General features: G+C 41.6%; 1 protein-coding gene across 3 annotated transcripts in view; it reads left to right on the top strand.

Moving 5' to 3' along the window:
* LOC311001028 (disco-interacting protein 2 homolog C-like) overlaps nucleotides 1–14,298 on the top strand; it is a 208,534-nt gene that overhangs the window by 113,178 nt on the left and 81,058 nt on the right. For 2 of the 3 annotated variants that reach the window (XM_083991982.1, XM_083991980.1), the window contains exons 3-5: nucleotides 3,794–3,904; nucleotides 6,597–6,722; nucleotides 11,306–11,686. In XM_083991982.1, the coding sequence (XP_083848108.1) occupies nucleotides 3,794–3,904; nucleotides 6,597–6,722; nucleotides 11,306–11,686 (618 nt within the window). Of the gene's footprint in view, nucleotides 1–3,793; nucleotides 3,905–6,596; nucleotides 6,727–11,273; nucleotides 11,687–14,298 lie in introns of all 3 variants that reach the window. The other variant, XM_083991981.1, reaches the window with a different exon arrangement.

Here is a 14,298-nt window from a genome sequence, read left to right as displayed (position 1 = left end):
TGTATTTTCAGCCAATAGTCGGCAAGTTCAGTTTCAGTCTAATACTTCTTTGTTTGGATGACCAGTATATTGATCATGTGTGATCAGTAGTTTGTTTCTTCATCTTGTATCTGCACCGGTTTAATCCTGGACTGCAGATGTTGTGTTGGTGTTAACATCTGTCTAATGAATGAAAAGTGCCGTCCTGTACACAGCTCTCAGCGTATCTGGAGCGAGAGCGGCTCGGTCTACATCCTGGGCCGAAATCAGATCAACCGCTCTCTAAACACTGTTCAGCGTTTTGACGTTTCATTCCCTCTGAGGAAACTGTGTCTGCCGGTTCATCAGCTGTTCAGAGCAGAATGAGTTCAGACCGTTGTTTGTCTTTCTTCTTCTTCTTCGGCAGGGCGACTGTGAAGACTAAACTAAATCACATTCTCTGTTTCAGTGAATGAAGGATATTTACTCTGTTGGGAAAACTTCTTTTTATTTATCCTCCATCTTCCATCTCTCATAATGCAAACGCATCAACAGTTATTTCCCTTCATACGCATTTTTTAGAGAAACAGACAACTTTATTAGTCCCCAGAAGGAAATTAAATTGTCATATTGTCTGAATTAAATCACAATAAAATACAAAAAAGATACAAATAGATGGAAACACAGAACAAGAAAGTTGATGCAAAGACATTAATATATGTATTTGGACCAATGTTCAAGGGTGATAAGATGATTTTATTACATGTATCTTATGTATTAATTAGGGGTGGGAATCTTTTACTATTAGATTTGATTCTGATTTTTGGGGCTAAGATTCGATCCAAAATCGATTTTCGATTCAAAACGATTTGATTCATAATGATTTCTGCTTCAGTCTATCGGTGTGCAAAGGATCCTCATGATCTACTCCAGTCTGCTTTGCAAGACAGAATGACATAAGTGTCGTTTTCACATTTATTGAGTTTTAAACATTTATCCATGCTTAGATGGAATTGTTGAAACTGTTGCATAAAAGCAATGTCACATATTGCATAATTAAAAGTCTCTCTTTATTAATAAATAGTGCAGTTAAACAGCTGCTTTTTAAATTCTAAGGAAATGGAGGCCGACAGCCAGCAGATTTGTTTCATTTTTTCATTTTTTAAAATCGATTTCGGGACATTTTATATCGATTCTGAATCATATTAAATGAGAATTGCGATTCTTATGTGAATCGATTTTTTGGCACACCTCTAGTATTAATTCAACGTACTATTAAAGCAGAAGTGAGTGATCCGGTCGTTTTCGCTAATGCTGCGTTCCAGGCAGGCTTTTGAAATCGTAAATTACAGCTTCAAGTCACAACTTACGACTTTGTAGCGTTCCAGGCAACCCACTCGTGTTTTTCCGACCTGTTTTACCGGTGAAAGTCACTATAACGGCCACTCGTAACTTCCGACCGGTGAACTCGTACCAGATCGAACTGGTACCACTTCACGGTCGGAAAAATACGAGTTTCCTTGAACGCACCATAACAGTCCTCGTCGCTACGTCACCACATTCACGGCGTTCCTTGGCTGCACACACAGCCCTGCATGCCGTTCTCTCTCCTCATTGGATAAAAACTGTAGGATACGATAAATGTTTTCTCTTCGGCTCAGAGCAGAGCAGAGGGACTGAGAGACCCGTGTTTCAGTCCAAACACTCTATGTAAGTGATTGCTGTCAGAAGATATAACTATTTAAGACTTATATTAACACAAATATATCACTCACTTCTGCTTTAACCTCTTAGTAAGGAGGTCATATATATCTTATCTGAATATCCATTTTATTTAGAATCTAAAAGGTATTTAGCTTGTTCTACATCTGTTTTATTTCCCGTTTTGTACATTTTTTTGTACTTGTATTGTATTTTATTTTTTTATCCTATTTGTGTTGTTTTTAATCCAGTCCAAAACCAGACTGATCCCAGCGCAGCCAAAGTCGTAGATGTCGCTGTGTGAGGTGGTTGTTGAGATGTCACTGTGGGTCTCACAGCGTCTTCTTATTATCGACGCTGGTTGATAGAGAGGGAAGGAACGAGAGGCCGCCATCGATTTCCTTTACGGCCTCGCTGACTTCCTGTGTGTGAGTGTGAAGCAGCTGATGGACGAGGTGTCGGAGGATTTATTAATTGGATTGAATGTCACCTACGTCCTTGTTTAGATACGTGTTTATTATTATTATAACACAGACACACAACTTCACCAGGGTTCTCTGATTAAATGAATGAACAGACGAGTGGAGGAAGAGACTGAGGAGGTACTGTATTTCCCAGTGTGTTTTCCTCTAATGGAGACAGACGAGTGTGGATGTGTGAAGCGGAGACGGAGGCTCATAGATCAGCGGCCGTAGCCGTTGGTAACAGGGTGGTCGTTATCATCAGACGTATTGATCGGTGAGGAGGGAGAGAGAGAGGGAGGGAGGGAAGGAGGGAGGGAAGCTGCTGTTGTTGTTTCTTCTGTCCTGTGAGCCGGTCGATGACCCACAAACAGCTGCTGTCGTCACCGTCATCAGGACAAATAAAGTTACACAGAGTGGAGGCCGATTTCCTGTTTCTTGGCTCTTTTGGCTCATGAACTGGATTTTTTGTCTTTTTTTCTTTTGCTGAGTCATGCTGTTTGCTTTGGTTTTATCAGCGCCCATCTGAGCCAATATTTCTTTCTTTTTTTATTTCGTATTTCATTATGTTTTATTTTTATTTCATTTTTCAGAACTTACATTACAATAACAGATGGTTATTGGCTGGTGGGGAGAGACAAATAAGTAAATAAGTTGAAATGAGAAGAAACTGATAAGAAAAGATTCAAATGAAAATCAAAAATTAAACAAAAAGAAAGAAAGCAACAACATGTAATGAGCCAATTTTTTTTTAAATTTTGAATATTGCTCCATTTCTTGGCATGTGTGATTTGTGTGTGAATCAAACAACATGACTCAGGAAATTAAAAAAAACGCAGAGTCACCACAAACCAGCGGAGACACATTCACAACAACCTGTTGACCTGGGAAATCACACCTGGAGAACAAAATGAAATAGCTGCAGCTGAAGGTGATTTAAGACATAAAACAAAGTGCTACACAATAAAATAATAAAAACACATAACTAACTGCATGACACAAGTATTGCACAAACTCCCACAATATATTACATATGCCAGCTCTATGTTGCTCATGAGTGACTAGAGGTATAAAGGTGCATGTTGAGGCACAACAGTGTAATAATACTATGAACACAAAGCCCCAGTGTTCAGCCTGCAATTGTATTGCACAAACACAAAAGGACAGACATGTATTGTTGTTGTTGTCTGTCAGACTAGAGATGAGTGGAGGTTTTAATCTCCTGCTTCCCAACCTGTTGTGGCTCGTGACCCCATTTTGACATCACAAATTCCTGGTGACTCTGCGATGATCGTAACCACGGCGGTCAATTAAGATGCACAAGCTCAGATATGTTTAAATGCTGCATTTTATTTGGACTCAATTTATATTTGAGAAAGTGAAAGTACAGTTGTTTAAGATTGTTTGTGGTGTTTTTAATCATAATTTTTGAAAAGAATAACACCTTTTTTTTTCATTCATTCATTCATTTTCTATACCGCTTATCCTGCACTAGGGTCACGGGTGAGCTGGAGCCTATCTCAGCTGACTTCGGGCGAGAGAGAATAACACTTAATTTAGAAAATATTTTTATCAGTAATTCTTTTTTTTATCAACTACTAACTTCATTTCCTTTCAGGCGACCCCATTTGAATTCCAAACACTGCTTTAATCTGATCCTCTCTGTGTCCCAGGAATGGATCCGTCCATGGGCCAGGAGAGGAGAGCGCCCGTCACCCCGTCCTCGTCCTCCCGCTACCACCGCCGGCGGTCGTCAGGCTCCCGGGACGAACGCTACAGATCAGGTGAGACGTCACAACAACATTTAGACCGTCCTGGAAACATTTACCGATCAATGTTTTTAATTAGCTCCGTTAATCAGCTCATTAGCATATCGGGATCGGTCTGACATCTGAAGAAACACATGATGGAGTTTTTTAATTTGGCTTCATCAGTTCCTCCAGTGGAGCCGATGCTGTGAATACATTTACATATCAATGAGGAAATCAGCTTTTTATTACCTCTATAACTCTCTGATACGTTTAAGACACGGCGGCCATGTTCCCCTTATATGTAGATGAGTTTAAAGACGTTAAAGATAATTTATATGTGTTAATTAGTTTAAAGGGACGGATTCTGTTTTAATGGGTTCAGTCCTGCTGACTTTGGTCCTCTGGAGGTTTCATTGTGGATTTATCTTCATCATCTCTACACACACACACACAGTTCATCACAGGGAGGAAAGCTGGGTTTAAATGACACAAAGGGTCAAAGGTCAACTCCACTGTGACATCTTCATGCTCACTCATTCACAATTATTTCCTGCACTTTGTCTGGTCGGAGGAGTAAAACAAACACCGGGCTGTAAATCTAGTTTCTTCTTTTTCTTCTTCCTCCTTGAACCTCCAACAGTTTCTCAGTCTTGGTCTGGTTTTTGGTCCTGGTTCAGATTCTGTTTTAGTCTACTTGCCAGCCCATAGGGCCCCATTGTGAACCCGGAAATGTTGAGTACCCCAAAGTTTTATGTTAGAAATATATAGTATGGGTCTCCAGTATTCAGAAACTGCCGGATGCTAACTTATATATATTGGGCAATTAGCATAACAGACATAATTAGCATAAATTAGCATAATTGCCTATATGGGCAATATTTCAACAAAATTTACTTGGCTGATCTGGGCAATATTGGAGTGGTTTTAGGGGTTATTGATGATGCTGAATCCATTTCTGACATTTTCAAAATTCAAAATGGCTGTCTAAACCGGAAGTGACCAGATTTTAACCGTCAGTGGGCCGATTTTGATGGATTTCAAAATCTGGTCATCGGTTTAGACAGCCATTTTGAATTTTGAAAATGTCAGAAATTTTGTTGAAATATTGCCCATATAGGCAATTATGCTAATTTATGCTAATTATGTCTGTTATGCTAATTGCCCAATATATATAAGTTAGCATCCGGCAGTTTCTGAATACTGGGGACCCATACTATCTATATCTAACATAAAATTTTAGGGTACTCAACATTTCCGGGTACTCATTGTTGGCAAGTAGACTATTTGGCAGAAACCTGCGTGTGGGGGAAAAAAAAGCTTTTGTTAAATGTGTCACAGCTCTCGCTACATCCATTGTTTGGTTTTGTTCCATCTGCTGTGGACTAAAGATTAATACAGGATTAACGACAGGTTCAGAGTGAATCTGTAGGGTGTGTGTGTATGTGTGGTGTGTGTGTGTGTGTGTTAGCAGTAAAGACATGAAGACATCCAATAAAGAGACGGAGATGAGCGTAGAAACCCTCTGGAGTTTGAGTTTGGCAGAAAATGAATCCTGGAAAAACCTTTTAACCCATTAAATTGAAAAAAAGGAAAGATCTGCCTTTAAACACCACACACACACACACACACACACACACACACACACACACACACACACACACACACACACACACACACACACAGACACTCTAACAGTCACACAGGACAATAAACGTGCACTTGAGATTTAAATGACCTCCGTTCCTCAGCATAAACACACGGCTGTGAGCTCCATTCACTCTGACTGATGATGTCTCTCTGGTGTCGTTACCGTGCCGACAGCCTCCATCCACATCGTCAGACGCAGTGTGTTCGCATGCTGCCGCGAACACACACACTCATTTACACCTACACACACGGGCGCTCAGCCACACACTCCCTCCTCCTGGACTTCATCATCATCTGCTCAGGAGCGTTTGTGTTTGGACCGGTCCCTCCAGAGCCGGTTCAGACCTCCATGGGGCCCCAGGCATAATTCTTCAAATTCTGCAGTTGCACCTGACACCCAGTGTTTCCACTCATCCCCCCTTTAAACATATTGCACTGTTGGTCTAACTAAGAATAAATTCAGAACAAATCAAACTAAATGTGTAAACAAACAATCATACAGTCTTACACGTTGGGCCTGTAAACATGTAAATGTTTGGAATAACTCACCATTAAATAAAAGTAAAATATAGATAAGGCTACTATTAATTCAGCTCAACAAAAATCAAATTGGCTGCACTTGTTTTACTTTAATATACTTCAAATGTAAGTACTTATTTATATTATTATTTATTATATAATAATTATTTATTTAGCAGATTATAAGATATCTGCATCTATATTTGCCTGTGGGCTATCCAAGCAAACAACATTAAATCTTAGTCAATATTTATCCATTACTTTCCATTTTGTATAAGTGCAGTTGTACGACTAAAATTATAGAAGCCAGCAACGTTAAAGTACCACGGTGTAAAAAAAACTGCAATGAAAGAAAACACAACACACAGATGGTTTTAACTCCACAACCACATAAAGGTCATGAGACTGGAGGGTTTTCTTTTTTTCTTATCAGCCTTGAGTGATAGAAATAGATTTTGTGTCACTGAATCGTTGTTTTTGTTGTTGTAGTTGTTTTTGTTGTTGTTGTTGTGACGATTGAAATAGTAGAATCTAATGTGAACCTCTGTCTCGTCTCCAGATGTGCACACAGAGGCCGTGCAGGCGGCTCTGGCCAAACACAAAGAGAGGAAGATGGCCGTGCCCATGCCTTCGAAGCGGCGGTCGCTGGTGGTCCAGACCTCCATGGACGCCTACACGCCACCAGGTGTGTAGACCGAACTACACAAACTACACACTCAAACACACAATCACTGTTTTGTAACACACACAGTTGTTTGATTGTTTGTTTGTTTCAGTATGATGCCAAATATTGTTTAGTGTTAATTCTAGATGTTCAATTAGAGAGTGAAGCCAGGGGAGCATCAAGACATTAGCATGTAGCATGCTATGACGCTAGTTAGCATAAAGTGGCCACGCCACTAAAGGAGTGTGTTGGATGAGCTCGTGTTTTGATTGGCTGCTGTCGGCAGGTTTGGTATTTAGGATTCATGAATGTCTGTGACAGTATTGAACTGTTTCAGTAGGTTTGTTTGTTTGTTTCAGTACAACGCTGAATGTTGGTCAATGCTAATTCTAGATGCTCAATAACACATTAGCTGTGTCCCAGTTCAGCGGCTGCTGATTACGTCACAGCGTCGTGACAACAAGGCCTTTCCCAATTTGAAGGCTCCTCCAAATCCGGCCTTCCCTTTCCGATTCTACGAAGACACACCGCACCAATCCTTCGTGGCCTTACGTATCCCAAGAGTCTTTGCGCAACGTTGATATTAGCCCACTAGCATGCTAGCTATCGAACGTTGAGGCGGCACCGCGCTGTAGCCATGGTAGCATTTAACGTTAGGATGTTGATTTCGTTCGGACGCAATCAGGAAGTGCTCTGAAGGCTACACCGTCCCATTTACCAACGTCGGAGGAGCCCGTTGACCGCGCAAGGCTGTGTCCTTCGAAACCGCTGAATTGGGAGCTGTAACGCGCGTACCGATAAAAAAGGGCTAGTCCTATATAAATGTGAGCCATTATTATTATGATTATTAACAGTTTTATTTTTATTTTACTGCAACAAACTTTATTACAGTAACATGTTAATGACAAAATACAGACAACAGAGATGTATAGAGAGTACAGATTAAAAAGCAACATGTTTGTTGCTAGTTAGCATGCGGCGGCCACGGCTCTACAGGAGGGAAGTGTTAGATGAGCTCATGATTTGATCGGCTGCTGTCGGCAGGTTTAGTGTTCAGGATTCATGGATGCCGGTGACAGTATTTAGCCGTTTGTCGTGTTTGTTCTGAGGTTCACACACTTGTTGATTTTATCTTAGCAGCTGTAAGTCGCTCTGACATGTGGAGGGAGAGAGAGCGTGTGTCCTCAGGGAAGAAGACATGTAACTGTCACATCACAGCAACAGAGAGTCAGTCACTCAGTCAGTCAGTCGTTGAGCATTTTCACTTTAAATTTTAATGGATGTCAAATATTTAAAAGACGTTTAACCATAAAAGAGAGAAAAGGGACGAGTGTGACAGGTTGCCATGGAGCTGGTGACTGATGTGGATGATGATGACGTCCACTGACAGGACGCTCCCATCGGTCCAACCTGCAGACCGAATTAGCTTCTCTTCTGTTTTAAAGAGATTATGTTTTTATTTTATTCTTATTCTTTCGGTGTCGTGAGCGTCGTTCAGAGACACAAAGCCACAGACTGAGTGACACTGATAACACAGCTCATTCATGGCGTGTGGAAGGTTTTTTTTTATTTTACTTTGTCACACCAGGGTTTTTTTTTCCAGCTGTGAGACTGTGGACATGAAATGAGAAGTAGATTGTGTCTGCTGCTCTTTAATCTCAGCTAAATACTTAATGAACTTCTTTTTTTATGGCATCAGAGACGTGAGAACAGAAAGATTTCTCTGAGCCTCAGAAAGTGAATAAAACTATGCAGTTTTATCACACACCATTATATGTGTTATATATTATATTATTTATAGTTTATGTTGAGTCCTGTTGTATTAAACTCTGTGTTAACATCAGTTTTAATTGGACATTTGGACATAAACTAATAAATAAACTAGACAGGTCGCCTACAGGCAGCAGAGACATCAAGGACACTGTGGTCACTGCCTATATTAATAGCTATTATACATCTAATGACAGTTCTTTTTTATTAAAGACTGAACTTTCTGCACATTATGATTGTAAATAATTCATTTTATCGGTAAAAATCTTATCAAATCTTATCTTAATGTGCATTTTTTAGATATCTAACCTGCAGAAGCTGCTTGTTTCCTCTTGGTTGATACATTTTTCTTTCTGATCAGGTTTATTGTTGTGCACCCAAACAATAAACCTGATATGCTATATCCTAATATCTTGAAAATATACTTGGCAATAAACCAGATTCAGATTGTAATTAAATATATATATACTATAGTACATCATGTTCTATATATATTATATTAGCACACTAGATGCAACAGTTAACACACACACATAAATCACTCAGAAAAGCTGAAACACATTTTCCTGCTTCAAACACACATGCACGCTCAGCTTGTCTGTGCACAGTGAACACACACAGTGTGCCAGTGACACACACACACACAAGCGCGCACGGCAGGCACACACTCTCACATGCAGAACATCCACATGACTTCTGAGTCTTTTTCATTTCACTCAAGGCAAAACAAGGTAAACAAGCTGAGAGGACTCACAGAAATACACACAATCCTTCATGCAGATTTAGAAAAGCACATGTCCTGAGGGAGCGGTACACACACACACACACACACACACACACAGACGAGGAGGTTCATTCAGGGACAGCAGAGTCGCGTGTTGCCGTGTCGTGCAGAGATGATGAGTCGTCTCACGTTTTTCTTTTCTCAGTTTTTCGACACATCAGTAAATAATTTTCCTGCGTTTGCTCGGCAGCGTCGTATCATTATTATTATCATCTTCATCAACATGTTTGTGTTGTCTGTGGAAACCCCCCGTGGAGGAGGAGGAGGAGGAGGAGAAGGAGGTGGTGGTGGTGGAGGTCCCTGCTGATAACCAGACACAGATTTGCCAATCAAGCATGGCAGCAAAGCACCATGGGAGTTCACACGTGGAGTCCCGGGGTATTTTAAAGCGGCAAATGTCAGCTGTAATCTGTGAGCGAGGGGAAATGTCACCTGTAATCCAACAGTGACCAAACAAAGAAACAACAAGGAATGATATAGGTAGATGAAGCTTGTTGTGTTGTTAAAGCTGTAAAAGAGCCACAGAGTCTGTGACAGTCCAGATCACTGTTTGTTTCCTGGCTTAAACAACATGTTAAGTCCTGAACATATATTTATCATAATGTAACGTTTCTGCAGGGAAATGTCCACAAAGTTAACATGTGTATTTGCATTTTCCCAAATTCCCGAAATTTAAATCTGCAAACAAATGAAACAAACATGTTTAAATCAACTCATTATTCAGTTGAACTCATTTTTATGACACCAGACCTGTTTTAGACACCAGTTTTAACCAGATGATGAGTTTCAGATATCAGACGTTTTGGATCTTAAATGTATCAGAGAAACAGGCTCTGGCTCTGGAGTTATTCAAACATTGAGAAATTTACAGCTGCAGTGATGAAGAGGATGTACCCGAACCCGAATATGTTATTCGGAAGTAGCCTACACAAATAATATTTTAATCCAGACTAGTTTTTCTGTCTGAAGTTTTCCCTCATTATTCGGGAGCTTTTTTCTAAAGAAAAAGAAACGTTTGGGTGTGAGTTTTGAGCCAACTACAAGAGATTAAAACAAAACGGAACAAACAGACGTGTTTTGAGCCAATCACATCCATGCAGGAGACGCTGCCACAGTTTGGTTTTGGTGCAGAGAGCCCTCAGACTCAGTCCCGTACGTTATCGCAGAGCAGCAACAGCACATAACAAGGTGACACAGTAGGTGGCGCTAATGCACCTCAACAGGAAAAGAAGCGGCTATAAAACGGTGGATACTTGTTGATACTGTCACAACAACTTGTTTCACTACCAGAATTCGATTCATTCAGTCAGATTACGTTCAGAAAGTCTAGAAGAGCCACACGATTAAGTTATTTTGTTTCCGTTCTAGCTAGCTGAGAGCTCAAGCGGAAGTTAGCCGGCTAGCTAGCTTGGCGGAAGTCTCTACTGCGCCCACTTCCTGTTTCTTCCCGAATATGAATACCAAATCCAAAGTTTTATTTTAAAAGCCTGAATCTGAACTCGAATACAAATAGTGTGCTGGCTGTACACATCTAATGAAGACTGTAACTCCCATAATCCCACACTACACACACACACACACACTATGCTAGCTACTGTGTACATACGGCCTCAAGCTTCACTTTGAGACTGTGTTCCTCATCTTTTCGAGGTCCAAAAAGGCAACACACACACACACACACACACACACACACACACACACACACACACACACACACACACACACACACACACATACAAAACAGCACCTGTGAGTGTGTGTGTGTGTGTGTGTGTGAGAACTGGGTCAGCTCCTGTTGTTATTCATATCACTATCAGTCTCATTACGCCGTGGGCTTTATGGAAATCGCATGCAAAATATGTTCTCACAAATTCAAACCCATACACACACACACACACACACACACACACACAGAGAACAAACTTTACTCCACTCCTCCCCTGTGGCGACTGTAAACAGATGGGAGCTGAAACCTTTCCCAGGCTGCAGACAACACACACACACACACACACACTCAGGATCAATCACACGTCTGCCTCTCTGTCCTCAGACACGTCCTCGGGCTCGGAGGGCGAAGGTCAGGGCGACGGCGGCGGCGATGAGGGCGACGGAGGCGACGGGGAGGAGGAGGACGGTGGCGGAGGAGGAGGAGGAGGAGGAGGAGGAGGAACGTCGTCCAGCCGGGAGGGGAGCATCAGCATGGAGCACTGGATCAACCGCGCCATCCACGGCACCTCCTCCACCACCACCACCACCACCTCCTCCACCGCCTCCTCCTCCTCCTCCTCCACGCGCAGCGGCGGCAGCGGGGCGGCGGCCGGCGGACGGCTGGCCGACGTCCTGGCGCAGCACGTCCACATCTCCTCCGCCCACCACCACCATCACCACCACCACCTCCGTCACCACCACCACCACCACCACCACAAGACAGGTGAGTGGAGCCGCGGCAGAAAACTTTGCTCTGTTCATTCATTCATCAGTCAAACACAAACGCAGACACAGGTTGTTTAAAGGGGGTCATCCCTATGTTCCCCGGGTCCTATGTTCCCCACTTTGTATGGGACAGGGGAACATTTTCTAAAAAAGGGCCCTATGTTCCCCGCTTTTCCCCAAAATAGGGAACATAGGACCCTTTTTCTATTTTAGAAAAAGGGTCCTATGTTCCCCGCTTTTCCCCAAAAGGACCCGGTGAACATGCAATTTTTGGTCCCATACCTGGAAGTGGAGTTGTGACTTTGCAGATTTTTGCCTATTTTTCAGTGAGAAGTTGAGTTGTGACTTTGAGTGAGAAGTGTAATTGTCCCATTGGTTGGGTTTAGGCAATGAAGAAAGGAGTTGGTTAAGTTTAGTAAAACGTAGAGGCTACACAGGCCAGATAGATAGAGTCCAGATAAGTAGAGAGAGTCCATCGACCAGCAAGTATGTATTGCAACTGGGGAACATAGGACCCTTTTTGGGGAAACTGGGGAACATAGGACCCATTTTCAAAAAGAGGGTCCTAGGGGAACATAGGACGCGGGGAAAATAGGTACGCTCCCTTTTAAAGAGGAACTAAACCCCTAAACCACTTTTTTTCTGCTGAAAACAAATATATTTGGGTATAAGCCTAGTGCCAACTTTTGACATTTTAGTCAAAATATTTCAATTTCAATTTCAATTTGTATTTGTATTTTGTAGTAAAAATGTAAGAGTGACTGCCCTCTATGAGTTGAAACACGGCTATTACAATCAAATTTTTCTATCTACCTTTTTCCGAACGCCAAAAATGTAGCCTGTTGTACCGGTTTTGCTCTTCCGGTGGAATTTTATGTTTACGTTTTTCATGGTTTCGGTAGTCGCGGTAAATGCATGGATTTCTTTCTTTTTTTTTTTCAATGAAAATCTGTAAAACGCATGGATCATCAAACCAGCTTTTAACAATGGATATCACACAAATTGACATCCGTGTTAAAAGCCAGCGTTAATAGATCCATGCGTTTACCGCAACTATGAGAACGACTGAAAACCATGGAAACGTAAACGTACAATTCCACCAAACAGCAAGTGCTCCTGGAGCCCTGCCCATAATCAAGGCATTTTTTGAATTTCAAGCTTAGAGCGCGTCATCCAAAACTGAGGGGTTTAGTTGCTCTTTAAAGCAACACTATGTAGGATTCATGATACTAGTTCTCTGGTTGAGAAGAGCAACTTTCTGTCTGTCTTTGCCAGAGAATCATAGAGCCTATACGTGAATTTGTTGCTGTCGCCACCGCCATTACTGGTACTGGTGCCGAGCTGCGGTGTACCAGGACCATGGTGTTCCTACCCACACAGGAAAGTTACATAGTGCAGTTTCAGCCGCTGCGACCCTGCTCAGCCTGCAGCGGCGGCACCAATCATCCTATTAACCATTTTTCTATCACTTCAATGAGTTTAGAAACATTATTTTAAGTTAAAAAAAACTACATAGTGTTGCTTTAAGCCCCTTTAATTCGTGTATTAATTAATATAATCATTACCTGCTACATACCTACTATATCCCAACCTACTATAACCACCAGTTTCCAGTTCTCTTCTTTAATTCCTCTGGGTTTAGCTTCTTAAAGGAATAGTTCACCAAAAAATGAAATTCAGTCATTATTGACTCCACTTCAAGCTGATGAATAGTAGTAGTAGGAGTAGTTTTTTATTCCTCAAAGTGCATCTGGAGATCCGGGAGGCCGGTTCCTAGTCCAATGAAAACTTTATATGAGAGTCAATAGGGCCCGACACAAAAACGTCCATAAAACTACACAACAACCATTTAATATTCCTCCACACTGCTCGTCCGCTGCAATCCAAGTGTCCTGAAGGGAGATAGTCCAGAGTTTACTGGAAACTACGTCATTTAGGACATTTTTACAGCCTAAACAGTCCTGGATTGTGCTCTGACGTTCACGCGCCCTAGGCAAATTTAAAAAAAAAAGGCTGTAAAAATGTCCTAAATGACGTTGTTTCCAGTAAGCTCTGGACTATATCCCTTCAGGACACTTGGATTGCAGTGGACAAGCAGTGTGGAGGAATATTAAATGGTTTTTGTGTAGTTTTATGGACGTTTTTGTGTCGGGCCTTATTACTCTCATATAAAGTTTTGGTTGGACTACGAACCGGCCTCTCGGGTCTCCAGATGCACTTTGAGGAATAAAAAACTACTCTGGAGTATTCATCAGCATGAGGGTGAGTCACTAATGACTAGATTATATTTTTTTGGTGAACTATTCCTTTAAGATTTGAATAATAATCAGTGTGATTAATAATTAATTAATTACAGAGGACCCTGCTGAGGTCTCTGCTCCCTGTGGGGCAACAACAACAACAAACTGCAGCTGAACTTCAACGCTCTGGTCTGATCTGCTCTTTAAATAAAACAACTGAGTGTCCTTGAGTTGATTCTGAGCTGTAGGTGAAGCTCTCTAATAAAACTGTGTGTTTGGCTCAGTGTGTGTGTGTGTGTGTGTGTGGGGTAATAGGTGGGTGGGCCTTGTGCTCAGTCTTTGTGTGTTCAGGTGGAGGTCGTATCCTCGT

Source organism: Trachurus trachurus (assembly GCF_905171665.1).
Source record: "Trachurus trachurus genome assembly, chromosome: 17".
Lineage (NCBI taxonomy): Eukaryota > Metazoa > Chordata > Actinopteri > Carangiformes > Carangidae > Trachurus > Trachurus trachurus.
This window is presented reverse-complemented; position numbering and strand designations above follow the sequence as displayed.